At 56.8% G+C, this 18949-nt stretch overlaps 6 protein-coding genes and 1 non-coding gene across 7 annotated transcripts; 4 read left to right on the forward strand and 3 right to left on the reverse strand.

Annotated features, from left to right (window-relative positions):
• Positions 1-229: 229 nt before the first annotated feature.
• Positions 230-2261, reverse strand: PRD1_2 (metalloendopeptidase; the record flags this gene model as incomplete). Its single annotated transcript, XM_066774679.1, has 2 exons — positions 230-2107; positions 2172-2261. The coding sequence occupies 2 exons, from the start codon at positions 2259-2261 to the stop codon at positions 230-232; spliced, it is 1968 nt and encodes a 655-aa protein (XP_066634798.1).
• Positions 2262-3001: 740 nt separating this feature from the next.
• SLS55_003201 lies at positions 3002-3100 on the reverse strand. Its single transcript has one exon. It is a non-coding gene; the product is annotated as a tRNA-Glu (tRNA).
• Positions 3101-3224: 124 nt separating this feature from the next.
• On the reverse strand, positions 3225-5825 carry SLS55_003202 (uncharacterized protein; the record flags this gene model as incomplete). Its single annotated transcript, XM_066774680.1, has 2 exons — positions 3225-5783; positions 5820-5825. 2 exons carry the CDS (start codon positions 5823-5825, stop codon positions 3225-3227), a joined length of 2565 nt encoding a protein of 854 aa, XP_066634799.1.
• A 2097-nt stretch (positions 5826-7922) lies between these two features.
• On the forward strand, positions 7923-9557 carry SLS55_003203 (uncharacterized protein; the record flags this gene model as incomplete). The annotated part of the gene is made up of 2 exons (XM_066774681.1): positions 7923-7926; positions 7984-9557. 2 exons carry the CDS (start codon positions 7923-7925, stop codon positions 9555-9557), a joined length of 1578 nt encoding a protein of 525 aa, XP_066634800.1.
• Positions 9558-10013: 456 nt separating this feature from the next.
• On the forward strand, positions 10014-11295 carry LAP1_1 (Leucine aminopeptidase 1; the record flags this gene model as incomplete). Its single annotated transcript, XM_066774682.1, has 3 exons — positions 10014-10214; positions 10268-10697; positions 10748-11295. The coding sequence occupies 3 exons, from the start codon at positions 10014-10016 to the stop codon at positions 11293-11295; spliced, it is 1179 nt and encodes a 392-aa protein (XP_066634801.1).
• Positions 11296-13335: 2040 nt separating this feature from the next.
• SLS55_003205 (uncharacterized protein) lies at positions 13336-15396 on the forward strand (the record flags this gene model as incomplete). Its single annotated transcript, XM_066774683.1, has 1 exon — positions 13336-15396. One exon carries the CDS (start codon positions 13336-13338, stop codon positions 15394-15396), a length of 2061 nt encoding a protein of 686 aa, XP_066634802.1.
• Positions 15397-16640: 1244 nt separating this feature from the next.
• On the forward strand, positions 16641-18200 carry SLS55_003206 (uncharacterized protein; the record flags this gene model as incomplete). Its single annotated transcript, XM_066774684.1, has 1 exon — positions 16641-18200. One exon carries the CDS (start codon positions 16641-16643, stop codon positions 18198-18200), a length of 1560 nt encoding a protein of 519 aa, XP_066634803.1.
• Between the last annotated feature and the right edge of the window lie 749 nt (positions 18201-18949).

Consider the following 18949-nt stretch of genomic DNA (forward strand, 5'->3'; position numbering starts at 1 on the left):
GGATTTAATCAAGACCGGTCAGGGTTGACGTAAGACGTACGCGCATCTCTGGCGAAGCATCCCTTTCCAAGCTCTTGTGGTCTGTGACCCCGCAACGCTGCCATTGCCCGGGGAAATACGCAAACCGAAAGGGGAAATAGACGCAGGCGACGGGTATATGAAGATATATGTGCAAAACACGGAAGGTGGGGGATGACAGAAAAGAAGTGGACCGAAGTTCTAAAATAACTCACCTCAAGTATCCGTAGTAACCGGCGTCGTAGCCGCCAATCAAGTGGCCGAAGGTTGCTTGTCCGTTGCCCCAGGTCCACCTGTCAGACGAGGACAAGACCTCCGGACCGTCGATCTTGGAGATCTCCTTGCGCAGCTTGTTGTACGTCTCGCTAACCGGCAGCGCCTCGACGTCCGCGTGAGACTTGGGCGTGTGCACCGTCATGTCGAAGATGCCGAAATGCAGCTGCCGCAGGTTGAAGAGAGCGTCGTTCACGTGCTTGGTGCTGATCAGGCTTTCGATAAGGGAGTCCGGAATGCGCTCTTCCGGCTTGGCCGCACCCGCCGAAGACTCCTCGTACGCGGCCTTGTAGTCGGCCGAGAGGTACGAGTAGTGGTGGGAGAGCGACTTGAGCTGCGACGGGGTCCAGCACCAGTTCTCGAGCATCTGGGAGGGGGCCTCAACAAAATCACGGACGGTGCTGGTGCCATGGAACTGGGAGTAAGTCGTGCGAGAAACCAGATCGTGGATACCGTGACCCAGCTCGTGGAACAGCGTCACCACTTCCTCGTGCTTCAGCAGCGAAGGCTTCTTGGGCGTCGGCTTGGAGAAGTTGCACACAAGAGCCGTGGCCGGGTACCTCCGCGTGCCATCCTCCTGGATGTAGCCGGGCTGCAGGTTGAAGTTGGCCGCGTGACCGTACTTGCCCTCGCGAGGGAAGAGATCAAGGTACAGGTAGCCGACGAAGCCAGCACCCTCGCCTTCATCATCCCAAACGCTGAAGACCTGGACATCCTCGTGCCAGACAATGTCAGAACCCTTGCCGGTCTCGGAGATCTTGCTGCGGTCTTCGCCCGTGATCTCAACGAAGACCAGGCCAAAAAGCTCCTCGAAGATTTGCAGCATGCCGCGGATGGTAGGGCCGAGCGGGAAGTACTCGGCGATCTTGTTCTGGTCAAGCTGATAGTCCTTCTCGAGCATGAGGCGGTCGTAGTAACGGTGGTCCCACAGGTAGTAGTGGTCGTCGAACTTATCGCCACGGCCCTCAACATCGCTCTTCTTCAGGTCCAGGAGCTTCTTGATCTCTGTCAACCCACCAGGAGCAAGACGCTCACGCAAGTCGCCTAGGAAGTCGTTGACGGTCTTGGGGGTCTTGGCCATCTTGTCCTCGATGCGGAACTCGGCGTGGTTGCTGTAACCCAGCAGACGCGCGGCCTCGTCACGCAGCACAATGGCCTCGCGGAAGAGGGCCACGTTGTCGTTGCACTTGTTCTCGTTCTCGACAAAGACCTTCTTGCGCACGTCGGCGTTGGTGGCGTACTTGAGGGTAGGGAAGAGGTCGGGATACTTGAAGGTCAGGCGGACCTTGCCCTCGTTCTCGCCGGTGCCCTTCTCCAAGTTGTTGATGACATCCTCGGGCGCACCGTCCAGCTCTTCCTTGGTGAACCACAAGCCGCCGTTCTCCTCGTTCAGGTTCTTCTGGAAGGCAATGCTGATCTCGCTCAGACGGTCCTTGATGTCCTTGAAGCGGTCGCGCTTGGGGCCAGCCGGGATGCCCAGACCGTTGCGGATGTAGCTCTTGTGGTTCTTCTCGAGCAGGCGCTGAGACTCGGGGTCGAGCGACTCCTTCTTCTTGAGAGCGGCGTCGACGAGGTTGAAGTAGTCCTCGCGCATGCTCATTTCAATGCCGAACTTGTCCATCAGCGACTCGGCGTCGTTGGAAGCGTCGCGCAGGGCCTTGTTCGTGGACACGGCCGAGTAGAAGCCGAGGATGTGTGACTCGATGCCCATCTTGTTGTCATCGTGGGCGACGGGGAGCAAGACGTTGGCGAAGGAGGCCTTCTCCGCGGTGATGTTCTTGACGATCTCATCCTGGACGTTGCGGGACCTGGCGATCTGGGAGGGCGTCAGCATCGGGCGATCGGGACGGCGCGGCGCATGGGTGACAGGCGCATCATACCAGTCTCTTTGTCTCCTCGAGAACGGTCTCGGGGGTGTGGGTGAACTGCGGCGGGGCCTGCGGCGGCTTCTGGTACTGCGAGGGCGCCATGGTGACGTTGGTCAAGGGCCGGGCTTGTTGGTGACCAAAGGTGAAGGAGGAGGGACGCAGGGAGCCGAGTACCGCTTGCAGACGATACCCTACGCGTGAGGAAGCCAAGATGAGAGAGATGGTGACGAAGAGGAAGAAGCCGATGAGCAGGAGCCTAGATTGACGTAAGCCCGCCAGCTTGAGAGTGGACGCCCGGCCGGGCGATTTTGCGAGTATTGAGGAGGAGGAGGTACTTGTGATGCAAGCGCGACGAGCGGACGGCTTCTGCGACTTTATGGAGGGATGCGATGTGGGTGTAGCGGTAGGTTGAGAGCTGCGGGCTGCACCACTGAACAGCTGGAGCCCGCGCCCGCGGCCTCGATCGCGACCCCTGCGCACCTTCCCCGCCTGATTTGAGCCGCAAGCTCCAGACGCATCTCGCCTCAGATCAGGCACCGCTCAATCACAGCTCTCAACACACTGCTTGTCTTTCTCTACCTGACGCCGCTTGCCATTGCCTTGCAGCCTGCATCGCTCCTTATCCTAATTAATGGCTCCAACACCTCATTCAACATGCAAAACGGTACGATCCGATTGAGGGCTTTTGCTCCTGGCTCAACAGGTTACTGCGCCCTTGATACTGGCCATCTTTCAATCCCGATCAGGGTCCAACACCCCACCTACTCCAGACCAAAAAGAAAAATATTCCACGAATCCAGCCAGGAGACCACAAAGAGCAAAAAGAACTGAATTAACTTCCTTTCCGTCGCCGGGAATCGAACCCGGGCCTTGCCGGCGCTTGATGCGAGGAGTGCTCTGTATCTGAGAGCGGCAAATCCTAGCCCCTAGACCACAACGGAAGTTGTAGATCTACTCGATATTACTCGAGTGTCTCTCTCAGTTGACTGGAAAACGACTGGACGGCAACAGATATATAGTCGCACAGCAACCCAACCCATATGCTTGCTCTACATCAACCCCAGATCACTCTCCAAGCACGTCCCGGAGAAGCCTCCGTATAGCCTCATCATCAGCCGTCTCCTCCTCTCTCCCCAGCCCCACCAGCGCCATGGCGTCTTTCCCATCAGCATCCGGTTGTCGCGGATCCGCCTTCTTCTCGAGCAAAATCTCGACCGCCAGCGGCAGGCCCGCAACAACCGCATGATGCAGCGCGGTGCGCCGCTGCGTGCCGGCAAACCCGTCCAGCCTGACGCCCGGCTGACTCGTCAGCAGGTCCAGCATCTGCTCGTCATCCGGCGCCATCGTCGCCGGCGCCGAGGAGGAGGAGAACCCGCCGCCCGAGTGGCGCCACGTCAAGGCGGCGGCGAGCAGCGGGGTCATGCCGGAGGCGTTGGCGGCGTTGACGTCGGCGCCGCGGTGCAGCAGCATGGCGGCGGCCATGGGGCTGCGGCGGCGCACGGCGAGGTGCAGCGGCGTGTCGCGCGTCGCCGGGACGCGGATGTTGACGCGGGTGCCCCCGCCGTCGTCCGCCTCGGACAGCAGCAGCAGCGCCAGCGCGTCGAGCCGGTGCTTCTCGAGGCGGCCGCCGCCCTTGAAGATCTTCTCGAGCGCGCACTCGCCGTTGCGGTCCTTGGCGTTGGGGTCGACGCGCGCGAAGACCATGTCGTGCACCATGTTGACGTAGCCGTCGTTGGGCTTGTTCTCGATGGCCAGGTGCAGCGGCGTCTTGTTGTAGTGGCGCGGCGCGACGATGTGCACGTCCACGCCGTAGTCGAGGAGGAGGCGGACGACTTTGCTGTGGCGGGCGCTGGCGCCGCGGATGGCGTTGAGGAGCGGGTCGCGCCGCGGTTTGGCTGCCGTGCCCGGGTTGCATTTCTGCTCGAGGAGGGTGCGGACGGCACGGGCGGAGCCACGGGCGCAGTAGCGTTCGAGGAGCCTGTTGGTGTGATCTACCCACCGGTTGATGTTGTAGCCGGCCAGGGCCTGCTTGGTGCCCGACGACATTTGGCTCGTTGCGATGCTTTTGGCGTGTTGGCCGGCTTTGCGCGCCTCCTCCATGAAGAGGGTTGGAGATTCCGCTGGCTTGGGCACCCTCTTCGTTACTGCTGGTCCCTGATTCGCAGCTTTCGGAGCTTCTTTGGTCTTTGACGATTGCGAGGCTTGCTTTTTCTCCCTCTTTTGTGACCTTGCTCGCGCTTTAGTTGACTTCGGCGAGACACTGAGCCCAGGCGCACTTGAGACGCTTTCCTTATCCTCGAGAGGTTCCATTGAAAGGCTGACACTCGCACTAGGGCCGCTCCCAAAGTCCGTATCGCTCAAGTCTTGCTGTTGCTGATGTTTCGACTTTGTCTCCGTGGCGTCTTCCACATCCTCAACGGTAGCTTGCTTCTCTGCGTGATGACTCTTCTTTGACTTGTCCAAGTCCTCATGATCTGACAAATCTCTTGAGATCTTTTCAACTGTCATCCAACCCCACCGAACCCTCTTATTCGGACTACGAGACTTCTTTGGCGATGGACGTTCCTTCAATGAGTCGTGGATTGTCAAAGTTCTCAATATTGCCTTATCTGTGACTTTCTGCGCAGATTGGTTATCCTCACATGCATGAGATGAAGTTTCTCCTTGCATATTTCTTTGCGTCGGCATTTCAGATGTTGCCTTGGATGGCTGTTGCTCGTGGGACGGGGCTGCCAGCACCTTTTCTGGGCCACCTAAGTTATCTCCCGAGAACAGATCACCCGAAGTACTGCTGGTAGTAGATTGAGAACCCTTCTGATACTCATCTTGATGCTCTACTGGGAAAGGCGGTGGATAATCAGGAGGTGGCTTCGAAGGATGCAACCCTTCATCAAAGAACTGTAGGGAAGCTGGTGGGGTCTTGTCTGCGAACTTTCCGCCTTCAGACTCGTCGGGTTGCCAAGTCAGGTAAAGGGCTCCGGTGTTTGAAGCATCGGCATTCTTTTGAGACCCGTGGACTGGCCACGTGTGTGAATCTGAAGAACGCTCGTACGACGTGTCCATGATGGCTTTTTGCTTCGACCTTTCTCGATCACTGTCCGGCCGATACAGCACAAGCTGGTTACTAGTGTCCATAGTCAGAGCTTTGCGATTGATGCTTTCGAGCGGGGCCAGTGCCCATTCGTCCGAATATTCCTCCTCTTCATAGTCATCGGAATCATCCATCTGCAACTCCCAAGGTTCCTCTTTGCCGAACTTCGAGACATGAGAGCTGGCAGAATCCCTGCCGGGTATTTGCACGAGTGGACGCGGTTGATCCTCAAACGAATCGGAGCTGTGTGATGGTTGCAAAAGTGCGGTCACCTCAGAATAGCTAGCCTCAGATCCTGAAGAGTCTTCTTCGATGACAAACCCTTGAGCAAGATTTGCTTTCTCCTTCGTAGCGGCATCTTCCTCCTCTGAACTTCGGTCATCTTCAACGAGGTAACCAAGCCCAGAATCAACCCCAAGGTCCCCGTCGGCAGAATTTGCAGGTATTTCTTTTGACGTGGGCTCTTTCGTGTATCTAAGGCCCGTGTTCGATGGGGTGGCGGTGGCGTAAGAAGCTTCAGTTTCGTCCACGCTCTGAGGGAGTGATTCCAGAGAACGCCGTCGGTGCACCGTCATGCTGTGCATACCTTCCCAAGTAGAAAGTGGGATATTGTGCGCATCAACTGTGGCACTGGTCGAGTCGGTAATCCAGTTCTCGATTGATTGTGAGCGGCTGGCATCTATCGGAGCTGAAGGAACCTGAGGATCGAAAAGAGCAGCCGCACGCGCTGACACCTCAGCGGCAGTGGCATGCTTCATCGTTTCGTTAAACCCTTCGGCACTCGACGGCGTTTCGAAATCAAATGCCCTGGCCTCAAACTCGGGCCAGCAGTGCGTACAACAGAATTCCCGGAATGATGGAGTTTGTTGGATATCCACCATCAAGTCCTTCACAGTTGGTCTGCTCTCTGGATCGTCTTGGAGAAGGCTTTTCACCCATGTGATAGCCTCGTTCCGTGTGATAGCCTCATTTGTTAGGTCAACGTGCAGAGGCATGATCTTCGCTAGCCAGTCTAAGGCTATGGGTAAGTTTGCCCAGATAGATTGTGGATGATCTTTGTTTTTCGCATGTCTTGCCATGAACGTTCGAAAACTCGCGAGGTCGTTTCCGAGCAACACCGTGGTGATTTCGAGGAAGACAACTCCCAAAGACCACATGTCACTCGATTTGTTCCTCCCTCGACGGTGAGCAACCTCCGGAGCAATATACTCGATACTGACCGGGATCACGTCGTTCGTAGTGCTTCTGCCAGACTGAGAAAAGTCTGTTGCCGTGCCAAAATCACTGAGGCAGATTTCACCCTGCACAGTAACAAGAACATTACGCGTAGTGATGTCCGTGTGCCTGATACTTTGATCATGAAGATAGTCAACGGCGCTTGCAAGGCAGCCAAAGAAAGGTTGGACCTGCTTTCTTTTCTTATTGCGAGGATCGCCGAGGAGGGTGAGAAATTCGAGAAGATTGCATTCTGCCACAGGATGCATCAGGTAGGCAATGTAGTTGTTGTCCGTGTATGAGCCGATGTAGTTCACCAGATGGCGATGGGAGAGCTTCTTCAAGATTCCGACCTCCTTGATGAAATCATTCTGTCGCCTGAGGTTTGGTACCGAATCTTTTCGCCGCGGAACCCTTTTCCGTGCGAAGACGTTAAGACTGAGTTTGCTAAGGACTCTATCAACCCGTCTACATACGAGTTGATGCTGGTTAGCTCAGAAATGTTAAGGCTATCTTCTTGCTTACCCAAATCCTCCTTGTCCGAGCACTTCAAGCGACCAGAAATGTGCGTCAGCGCTTCCTGGGATGAGTTGGTGTTCTCCACCTTCGATCTCGAGTGAGCGTGCTTCAGGGCTCAGAACATGATGTTGGAAGCTGAGGAAGTCATTTCTCAGCTTGTCACTGTCGAGGAAGCCCGGCAGAGTTCGATTATCGAACGGGAGGTGGAAATCCAAGTAGCCGCCAGCCACGAATCGATCCATAAACTCTCCATGGCTCCCAGCTGCGATATTGCGTAGCACGGTGTAGGTTCGCGGTCTGTATCGCCAGCTTCTGGGATCTGAGAGACTGGTCCCTCGAAAGATGTCGAGCTGTACGAGAAGACCCTCAATCCTCTGGAACTTATCCGGGGTGAAAGGAGGTTGGCACAGCCTCTCCAATGCTCCTTCAGCCTGGTCCACTGGAATAGGTGTCCAAGCTTGTTCTCTACCGCCGGGCTTCCCTGGGCGAAAGAGATTGGAGAAGAAACTCATGATGAGCGCCGAGTGGGGTCGGGCTGGCGGCAGCAACGGCAACCAAGCGGAGCTGATGGCGCACCACACTTAAGTACTCCGAGAGGCGCCTGCACGTCGCTGAGAGGAGAAGGCGGAGCTGTTCAAGTGGGTCGTACGACGCACCCATCTTGGGGGCGCAAACTTCAGCCGCGTAAACCCCGCACCTCAGCCACCATACATTCATTCAGCCTTGTCTGTATATCTGGCTGGCCCGCGCAACAGCCTTGTCTGAATCCCGTTGTGACTTGCGATCCTTTCTACCAACACTGACACGTCGTTCAGAGAAGAGCAGGTATGGCTTCCGGAGTCGAGGGAGCCGCCGCCATTGTTGGTTTCCTTTCCTTGGCCTTCGAAGCGTTTGAAGGATGCCTCGAGGCGTACAAATTCGTGTATACAGCCCAGCACATGGGTAGTGACGGCGACTCCGTGCGTTCGAAACTGGTCTGGGAGCGGCATAGGTTGCGAGAGTGGGGAGAGCGCACCGGCATTCAGACAAGCTCTCCCCAGGAAAAGCTCAACTGGACGCTTGTCGTCGCACTGTTGAATCAGCAGAAAGCGCTCATGACCTCTGCGGAGGCTTTGGAAAAGAAGTACAAGCTGCGCGTTCCGGAAGAATTCATAAGTGTCAGCGACGCGGAGGACGAGGCCTCGAACGAAAGCACTTTGGGGAAGTTGCTCCAACGGCTCAAACCAGACATCACCCAACCCAGCAGCAAGACCATCCAATCGCAAAACGGGACACTAAAGAGGCTCAAGTGGGCCGCCGTCGGGAAGAACCAAGCCCTTCGAATTGTCGACGAGATAGAAGAGATCAACAACCGCCTGCATAGTCTTTTGGACACGGCGGATCAGAAGCGGCTGCAGCTTGCCACGGAAGCCCTCCTTAGGGATCTTGTATCCAGGTCATCAAACTCAACTGAGCTTGAGTCCATTCAACAGCTGCTCTACCCAGATACTTCATTCAACGACCGCCAAATTGCAGCAGCGGCAGAGCTAAAACAGATCATGTCAATCGTGGGCAACAACAACCAAGACCATCCGCTCGATGCGGCAATGCTAGTACGGATGGGCTTGAAGCTCAAGCTCCTCAGTGCGAAAAGACTCAAACCTTTGCCTCCTGCGTCGCGCTTGGAGTGCTGTGGCATCGAGTTGGGAAAGTACCGAGATACCGAGGTCCTCATCGAATGGAGAGCGACAGATGAAGAGACGTGGGACCTCATGGAACCTCAGATGAGGGCGCTTGCCGTGCTTCTGGGGAAGATGGATGGCGGAGTCTTCCCTGTCCTCCCCTGCTTGGGTCTTATCTCCTGGAAAGAGCTCGACAGCTTCGCCCTGGTGTACGACCTGTCTTCCATCACAAAGCGGAACACTCGCGTTGAGCTGAAGTCACTGCACCAGATCATCTCCGAGCAGCCCCAGGCGTCGCTAAGCCGTCGGTTTGACATCGCCTTGGGCTTGGCCGAGGCGGTTCTTCAATTCCACACCGCTGGCTGGCTGCACAAAGGCATCCGCTCAGAGAACATACTCTTTATAGTGACAGCAGGCGTGTCATTGGAGCATCGTCTAGGTACGACAGCCTACCTCATTGGATTCGACAACGCTCGGCCGGACACGGAAGATGGCCAGCTGTTGACCCAGCAGCCGCAAATGGACTTGCAAGCCGACCTATACAGGCATCCGTCAGCAAGAGGAGCGGATAGACAGTACTTCAGAAAATCGTTTGATTTGTATTCGCTGGGGTGCGTTCTTCTAGAGCTTGGTCTCTGGAAAAGGCTTGTGGACGTGCACCCCGATAGTCCAGATCTTGGAGAGAGGATACGGAGAGCGGAACAAGAAAAGAAAATGCTGCCTCTACCCTCTCTCGTAAAGTTCGGATACGACCCGGAAGAAGTGACCAGGTTGTCTCATACGGCAGGGCAGACCTTTGCAGACGTAGTGTCTCGGTGTCTTACGGATGAGGAGTCGGACAAGGAGAAAACAGATGATTCATTGGAGACTCAGAGATCGATTGTAAACATGCTGCGTAGCTGTAGTTGCTGATGAAGATTCAATTTAGAGCTTAGCGGAATTGATTCGACGTATTGCTGAGCATCACCTTTGACGACCCCAGCGAAGACGACTGAAGTGCTCCTCAGCAGCCTCGTCGAGAGAGGATATCTGGGCTTCATGAATCCCGTTGGACATGGCATCAATCCGCCGGAGCCGATTGAGATTACCATGTCAAATTGAAGTGCGTTGTCGTAGCAGAGAATTGACGTCCAATAGTCAGGGTCCAACGACGCTATGGAGGTGTCACGACGTTGGGAGGATGAAGATGCAGGAGGCAAGGGCGACGCGCATGGGCGCGGAGCGGGCCTGACGCGGAGCGCGTGACTGCCCGATGTGGTGCAATCACCGAGCCGACGGCGTCATTGGGCCCCCCGGCCTGGCAGCTCCGTATCAGCTATCAGCTCGCGCCCAGCTCCAGGCACCGCTCTCCGCAATCCAACATCCACCATGAAGTCTGCCGCCATTATCTCATCCCTCGCTGCCGCCGCCTCCGCGCTGTCCATCCTACGCGATGGTCAGGCACCGCTCAAGCAGCCCAGCATCGACCTCGCCGACGAGCCCGTCGAGCCCGCAGAGTCGTTTCTGATCGAGCTCTCTCCCGGCGAGACCCGCTGGATCTCCGAGGACGAGAAGTGGGAGCTGCGCAGGGTGCGTCGAATCTTTGTGCACACAACCTTGGGCATTCGCTAACATCTGCGCAGCAAGGAATCAACTTCTTCGACATTACCGACGCGCAGGACCTCGGCTCGACCGCCAAGAGCGCCGCTACCGTCAAGTTCCCGCCCACCACCGCTTACAATGACACGGTCAAGCCGCTGCTCAAGCAGCTGGAGAAGAAGAACATGCGCAAGCATTTGGAGACGTTCACGTCGTTCCACACGCGCTACTACCGTTCGCATTATGGCGCCGAGTCGTCAGCCTGGCTCCTGTCTCAGGTGAACCAGACTTTGGCCGACGCCGGCGCACTCGCCCATGGTGCGACGGTGAAGCCGTTTGAGCACCCGTGGGGCCAGAGCAGTATCATCGCCACCATTCCTGGAAAGAGCAACAAGACTGTCGTGATTGGCGCCCACCAGGACAGTATCAACCTGTTCTTGCCGTCCATCCTCGCGGCCCCTGGCGCAGACGATGGTAGGTGACCTCATATTGTATAGGCGAACCTGTGCTAATTGTGCGGAAAGATGGCTCCGGTACCGTGACTATTCTCGAAGCTCTGAGGGTGCTCCTTACCTCTGATGACATTGTTGCGGGTAAGGGTGAGAACACGGTCGAGTTCCACTGGTACTCGGCAGAGGAGGGTGGCCTTCTTGGATCGCAAGCAATCTTCCAGTCGTATGAGAAGGAGGCGCGGAATGTGAAGGCGATGCTGCAGCAAGACATGACCGGTTACGTGCAGAAGACGTTGGACGCAGGCGAGCCGGAATCCGTTGGCGTCATCACTGATTTCGTCGACCCCGGTCTGACCGAGTTCATCAAGGAGGTGATTACCACCTACTGCGATATTCCCTACGTCCTGACCAAGTGCGGATATGCCTGCTCCGACCACGCAAGCGCCAGTAAGGCGGGTTATCCGTCTGCTTTCGTCATCGAGAGTGACTTCAAGTACTCGGACTCGAAGATTCACACCACCGAGGACAAGATCGAGTATCTCAACTTCGATCACATGCTGCAGCATGCGAAGCTGACTCTTGGTTTGGCATACGAGCTGGCTTTTGCCAAGTTCGATTAAGTTAGGCCATTGATTGACCTTTTGGCTCATTGGTCCGCATTTCTTGTTTTTCCCGTCTTGCATGTTGATTAATAGGTGCGGAGGCATCAAGAGGAGACACAAATCTGTCAGGGATACAGTTAGGCTCGAAAGGGAATAGACGTGTTGAACATCCCAACGTGCATTTTGATCGTGTAAGGCTGAGATCAAGCCTTCTCCAAATCCAGCAGTACTGGGTATCTGCCGATCAAGCATTATCAACTCACCTTCCCAGCACTAACAGCATCTGTATACCTTGTCTCTATCATGGTTATCAGCTGTTAATACGATGTGTCCGTGGAAATCGGGCATGCTTGAAAGCCTTGGCCCCCTCACTCAGGTAAGGAACGCCACACCGCTCTGGCCGTACCACGCTCTCAGATATAGGTACTACCTACCCTGTCGTTTGTTGTCTTCTGCCCCATTGAACGCGACAACGAGGCAACTTTTGATTCTCACAAGGTGCTAAGACCTCATGCTCGATGGCATATACTTCTCAGCTGGGACACGGAAGCTGGTGGGAGAAAGGGAAACATACTTGCGTACAAGAACCGACAAGGTCGACTACGAGGTTTCCCGCATTAGCAAACAGCAAAGTCCTTAGCAACCCACTCACCGCCTCTTTTTCACCCACCGCAAGCCCCCAAATTAATTGCTCTGGTCTTCTTACTTCAAATCGGTCCCCCACTTCAAATTACCACCATGCCGTTGAAACAAGCGAATTGAAATTGAAGCCCTCCAAACGGCTAAGGTACCGAGGGGTGAGATTGAGGAGGGGCCGGGTTGAGACTGCGGCATGACGGGCGTGATGCTTACGACCTAATCCATCCGTTCCGTGTTTTTTTTTTTTTTTTGGTGATGTGTTATTTTGACGAGTTTGCTCTTCCCGACCGATGCCGGCCTTGCTTGCCGGGCTATACGTGCCGTCGAAGGCTGCAAGGCTGACCGCTTGCTGTCTGCCGCAGTGGCTTCTGGTTCTGGAATGCAAGGGTGGGGGGCGGGCTCTGCTAAGGCGGAATCCGGCGGTGTACTGAATGCGGTGATTTAGATGCGGTAGAGAGCAAGCTACGAAATTGAGGATGACAGAAGATATGGCTAGTATCGCACATAGTGCGGATATGTGTTTCTTTGTAGACTGGCAATTCTCTTCTTTTCTGCCTCAACAACATCAAACCACGAAAACTGGACGTGTATGCGGACTAGTTATTTGGTGCACGGAAGTATGGTTTGAGGGAACGATGTGACGGCGAATCAGGATTTCAAGGCTAGAGAAGGAGGAGGATGCGGGGAAGTAAATGGTCTGGTGGGGTCGTCCGCGGTGAAGGTGGTTGCCTTCAGCAATGGAAGGATCTCTTCTGCGGTGTAGAATGGGGACAGGGTCGTATATGCGAGAACGCCCCGTTCCTGAAAGATGCAACCTGTGTCTCTGATGCCTGCAAATAGAACAGGGCAGTCGAGCTCCTTTTACTTTTTGTTCGTGTGCAACACGATTCCACGAATAACGATTTTACAGTTCCATGGATTCGCATACCCCGCATTCACTGTTGCACGGCACATGATCGAGTCGGGTACCAAATGTTGAGCCGGCTATCGCTTTCCTGGGATAGGCCAGCGCTTTGAGACATGGACAATGCGCGGGTCCGGAGAAAGACTGAATCAGTCGCTTCTTTTCTTCTCTTTGTTGCAAGCCGCATGACAGTTTCGGGCCATGTGACGGCAATGGCCACGGTCGCAAAGCTAGCGGGGGAGAGTCTGCCTCGCAGGGTTTCGTGGTGTTGCAGCTCAGCCCTGCGACGATCTCCCGCAAGCTCGTTGGATTGGCGTGTCCCCACCAAGCTGCAGCTCCCGAGGCTGCACATTCTCCACCACTCAACCCGCAAACACAGCCCCCCGCTCTCGACCGGCCTCTTCGCGCTCCAACCAGCGCCTTCCCTGGTCCGCTCACCGCGCAGATGCGACATGTAAAGCCACCCGGCCGCCCCCGCTCCCACCACCCCAACTCCCAACGGCTCCGTCCGCAGCATGCTGTCCGGTCTCCCCTTTCGCGCAACCCTGCGCCCCCGCCAACCCCAGCCTGAGCCTGCTGATACGCCCACGGCTCGCCGGAGCCAGAGCATCAGCCCGCATGCCGTGCCTTCCTTCGATCCCGACCATCCGCGCCTCGAGCCTGACGACCCCGACTCAAGTTCGCTCAATGCCCAGCTCGACGTCCTCACCACCGTCTTTCCCGATGTCCAGCCTGAGGTCTTCCGTGAGATGCTGAACAGCTTCTCTGAAGAAAGCAGGATCGAGGTCGTCACCGAAGCCATGCTCCGACAACCCGACCGTTGGGTGCGCGGCCGCCATCGGGCCTCCCCGCTCGACCAGAAGGACCGGGACGCTACCGACAACCCACCACTCTTGCGCTACATCTCCGACAAAGACGCCAGGTTGCCCGTCGAGGAGAGGTTTCGGAACGAATCGTACAAGCTGGCGGTCAAGGAGGCTTTATATCAAGAATTCAAGGGCTTGAGTCACTCGACCATCCGCGCCGTGCTGGCCGAATGCAACTATTCCTACACCCAGGCTCGCCCGACCCTGCTGGCCCTCGTTACCAAGTCGTGGAGGTTTTCAGTCACAAGCTTCTTTACCCGGCGCAAGCCGCCGTCTGCCCAGGACCACCCGCTCGTTGCCTGGCAGAAACCGGACCCGCGGACTGGTGGGGCGTTGGTGCCGCGACTGATGCTGACCAAGAGCGCCGAGCTCAACAAGGAGTTGTACGATACTCTTATTGCCCCGCTGCTGGTCAAGCAGAATGAGGAGAGGATGGTCCAGGATCGAGCTCTCGCAGAGCAACTCAACGAGGAAGAAGCCGAGGCTGCCGGCGAGATGTACGATTGCGAGTGCTGCTTTACTCCCAGCGCGTTTGAGCACATGTCGGCGTGCGACCAGAACGGCCACTGGATATGCTTCCGCTGCATCCGCTTCTCCATGAATGAGGCGCTGTACGGGCAAGGCTGGGCTCGCAGCGTGAACACGGACAGACTGACGCTGAATTGCATCGCTCCTGTGTCCGAAGGCCAATGCCATGGATGTCTCCCACAGCACTCTGTTATGCGCGCCCTCGCCGAAGAACGTGATGGCGAGGCCACTTTCCGCAAATTCGAAGAACGGACCGTTACGGACTCGCTGCGGAAAAGCGACCTTCCCTTCATTCAATGTCCCTTCTGCGCCTACGCTGAGGTCGACGACGTCACGATGCCGCTGCTCTCGTGGAAACGACGCTCCCGTCGCTTCCTCGGCATCTGGATCGTCTCGGCCGCGCACTTCCTCTACCTCAAGCCCATCTACTTCCTTGTCCGCTTCCTCTCCCTCTTCTCCTTCTTCTTCGTCACCCTCAACTACCTCCTCCCCTCGCGCTTCCGCATCGACCTGCTCTCGCCCGTCCTCTCCTCGCGCCAGCGCGTCGCCCGCCGCCGCCGCGGCCTGCGCTTCACGTGCGCCGCGCCCGCGTGCGGCCGGGCTTCGTGCCTGGCGTGCCACAAGGCGTGGCGCGACCCGCACGTGTGCCACGAGTCGGCGCTGGCGTCGCTGCGCACGCACGTCGAGAACGCCGTCTCCAACGCGGTGAAGCGCACGTGCCCGCGCTGCAACACGTCGTTCCTCAAGAGCGGCGGCTGCAACAAGCTGGTGTGCGTGTGCGGCTACGCCATGTGCTACGTCTGCCGGCAGCGCATCACGGCCGACGAGGGCTACCGCCACTTCTGCAACCACTTCCGCGGCAACAACCCCGGCGTCGACAACGCGTGCGACCAGTGCGACAAGTGCCACCTCTACGCCGAGGAGGACGTCGAGGCCGTCGTCCGCGACGCGGCGCGCGAGGCGGAGCGCGAGTGGAAGGAGCGCAACAGCGGCGAGGGCGAGGGCGGTGGCGCCGACGCCGCGGCCGTTGCCGGCCTGAGCGTGCAGCAGGCCGCCCTGCTGGGGTACCATGCCACGGCCGGCAAGCAGCAGCAGCAGCGTCAGCAGGAGATTGTGGGCGTGGGCAGGGTCAGCGAGTGGGAGGAGTGGCTGGATTGGGTGGTCGATGCCGTTTTGGAGTAGGGAAGAAGCAAGCGGCTTTCCCCCACCACCGTCGGTTGCTGCTGTTTTTACTCTTTTCACTTTCTTGTTCCCCTCTTTTTGCCTCTCCTTCTTGTGAAGGGTGGACAACAGGGGAGGCTTTTTTTTTGAGGTATTGTTCTGGGAGGGGGTGTTTCTGTTTGTCTCGTTCGCCTGGGATAAGGGTGTTTGTCTTGGTATGCATAGCGTTGGCGCCTTTTATTATTGTTATTATCTTTTTTCTTTTCTTAATGTTTATGACGTTCGACGGCGTCTTGAGAAGAGTAGGACACTAGACTGAATGCACACGCTGGTATGGAAGCGGTGGAAATGGGAGGGAAATGGCTCACTCACTGCTCTCTTATATTCTGTCTTTTACTCGTCGGGTATATGATCCTTTGATGCAATCTAGAGGTATAGGTGTTATGTTTAATGCAGACGAAGATTTAATTGACGGCCTTGAGCGTGCTCGTAGGTCAGTTGAAATTGGAACCGGGACGCAATTTGAATTCTTCCTTGGATGAGTAAATGGCTTAGATCACTCTGTTGCGGACCAATATGTTACGAAAATGGCATTGGTTCTTACTAATGCGTACTTTTGCTTACGCGCTGGCTATTACCTCCCATTGAAGCCATATCACGTGCCAAGCATACGTCCACCTACAGTAGTATCCCGTACATGCTTATCCAGACATACCTCGCATGTGCGTAACAGATCAAACAGGGCCAGTCGACTCCGGCGGAGCTGTTGAGGTTCTGGCTGGAAGAGCAAACGACAAGGCAATTTACCTTTGGGGATTGGAGATTCTCACACTACGATTTACTTTGAAGACAGGAGGAGGAAAAATCGCCAGGTAGGATCGTACCTATCGGATGGCCGGCCGGACGGGGCTTTTTCGGGCCGGGCAAAACGGATTGCATTGCGTCATCGACGTGGACTGAGCCTCACCTCAACCACGCGATTGTTACTGAGGGAAACAATCAATCGTCGAGTTCGTTGCGGTGTAATACTGTCGCTTCCCCGCCCAACTGTTTGGTTCAAGCAGCAAGTGAAACCATCTCGTTTCGAGGCCAGCTGTCTCACTCCTCTGGTTGACTCCCCTCATCCCTCACCGGAACGTTCGGATACTGTTGATACCCCGGGATTCCCCCACGAGCTGATTGTTCCGATACTGGCTACATTCCCCCTACTCGGTCCGATCCATTTAGCGCGTAATTGTCTATCCTAGGTGTAGCAATAGCCCATAATGTCTAGTATGGACCACCACAACAACGCCGTCAAGGCCATTGCTTCCCAGGTTGAGAATTTTTACAAACGCAAAGAGCCTTTCCGAATCTACCATGGCTCCACCAACAGCACCAGGATTGTCCAGTTCGACAGAAAAAAGATGCTCGACATGAGCAACTTCAATCACGTTTTGAAGGTCGACAAGGACCGCCAGGTTGCCCTTGTACAGCCCAACGTGCCCATGGACGCTCTGGCCGAGGAGACCCTGAAGCATGGCCTGATACCCCCCGTGGTTATGGAGTTTCCTGGAATTACCACCGGCGGAGGCTTCTCCGGTGTAGCTGGTGAGAGCTCTTCTTGGAAATGGGGTTTCTTCGACCGCATCGTCAATTGGTGTGATGTTATTCTCCCCACCGGCGAAATCGCAAAAGCATCGCCTACCGAGCATTCCGACCTCTTCTATGGCGCCCCGGGCACCTACGGCACTCTTTGCGTGACGACGCTGTTTGAGATCCAGCTCATTCCCGCCAAGAAGTTCGTCGAGCTGGAGTATGTGACCGTCGACAGCGTGCCGTCTGCCATCGAAACCCTCCAGCGCGCCATGGCCGAGGAAAAGCACGAATACATCGATGGCATCATGTTCTCCCTTAAGCGCGGCACCATCATGCTCGGCAAGCTGACCGACTCCCCGTCGACCAAGACTCAACGCTTCTCCCGCGCGTGGGACAACTGGTTCTACCTCCACGCCGACTCCGTCACCAAGGTCGGAAAGCCCAACCACGTCGAAGCGGTGCCGCTCACCGACTACCTCTTCCGCTACGACCGCGGCGCCTTCTGGACCGGCCGTTACGCTTTCAAGCGCTTCCACACGCCCTTCGACCGCCTGTCCCGCTTGATCCTCGACCGCCTCATGCACACGCGCCGCATGTATGCCGCCCTCAACGCCAGCGGCTTCACCCAGCAGTACATCATCCAGGACCTCGCCCTGCCCTTCGACGGCGCCGAGGACTTCATCAACTGGGTCGACGGCGCGGTGAAGAACTACCCGCTGTGGCTCTGCCCGCTGCGCGTCGAGAACGCGGGGGCGGTGCCTCTGCACGCCAAGATCGGCAGGGATCCGGAGAAGAAGGCGGCGGCCGCGACGTCGGCGTCTCCGGCGGACTCGGGCGCGGAATCGGGTGGCGGCGCTACAGAGACGACGGGGATCAGCGCGGCGGGGGCGGGAGCGGGAGCGGCGGGCGGCGGCCCGCAGTTTCTGCTGAACGTTGGCGTCTGGGGCCCCGGTCCCCGCAAGGCGGAGCCGTTCGTCAAGTTGAACCGCGAGCTCGAGGCGGAGGTGAGGCGGCTGGGCGGGTTCAAGTGGTTGTATGCCAATGCGTACTACACGGAGGACGAGTTCTGGCAGATTTACGACAAGAGCTGGTACGACGGGTTGAGGAGCAAGTACAAGGCGGAAACCCTGCCGAATGTTTACGACAAGGTCAAGGCGAAGGAGGAGCGGGTGCCGATCAGTGGGTTGAGGGGGATCAAGACGGCCATGCTCGGGGGGACGAGCGGGAAGCATCTGCTTGGGAAGTGAGCCAGCCCGCCCGCGTGCGGGTTGGTTGTCAAGGTAACACCACGCTCCTGCCATAATCGAGCGGTACCCACCAAAAGACTTCCCCATGCGGCCGCGATGCGGGCGCTACTCGTGGTTCGAAGTTCGAAACCCCGATGCTCCAGCCCGTTCAACGGCCACCCGACCGTGCTTGTCCTCCAAATCCTCGCTATATCGGGCCAAAAATGAAGCCCAAGAAGGGCAAAAAGGAAAGCTCATTTTACACCGTTTTGATCTAGCCGTAGCGACCCGGTGACCCCCGGTCTTTTCAACCGTTGGACGTATGCATGGAAAACCTTCTCCCAGTATGCAGCTGCCTCTCACCTGCAGTGTGAGTGACAACGCCTGGCGACCACAAATGACCCCCGCAGATGACTCTTAGTGTTTGCGTCCAAACGAGTCTTCAGTTCAGTCCGACCACCGTGGATTTTGATGGTATGGGTTTCGCGGAACCAATATATCTATTACCCCCCCGCGCAACCAGCTTCCGCCCACCCTTTCTACGCACCCCAGAGACTCTCTGTCACTCCAGTCTTGCATTCCTGATGATGCTCATGCCGGTCGCGATCATCCACTGCCGCCCACCCTTCCTGAGCGCCTGCCGCCCCCCATGATGCGCCTCACCCAGCGCCCTCCCCTTCGCCCACTTCTTGATTCCCGTCCTACGCTCCGCGTCACTCAACGCCTTCCACCTTTGCCTCTTCCTGACATTCACCCCGCGCTCCGCGTCA

The sequence above is a fragment of the Diplodia seriata genome (genome assembly GCF_021436955.1).
Source record: "Diplodia seriata strain FDS-637 chromosome Unknown scaffold_3, whole genome shotgun sequence".
Taxonomy (NCBI): Eukaryota; Fungi; Ascomycota; class Dothideomycetes; order Botryosphaeriales; family Botryosphaeriaceae; genus Diplodia; species Diplodia seriata.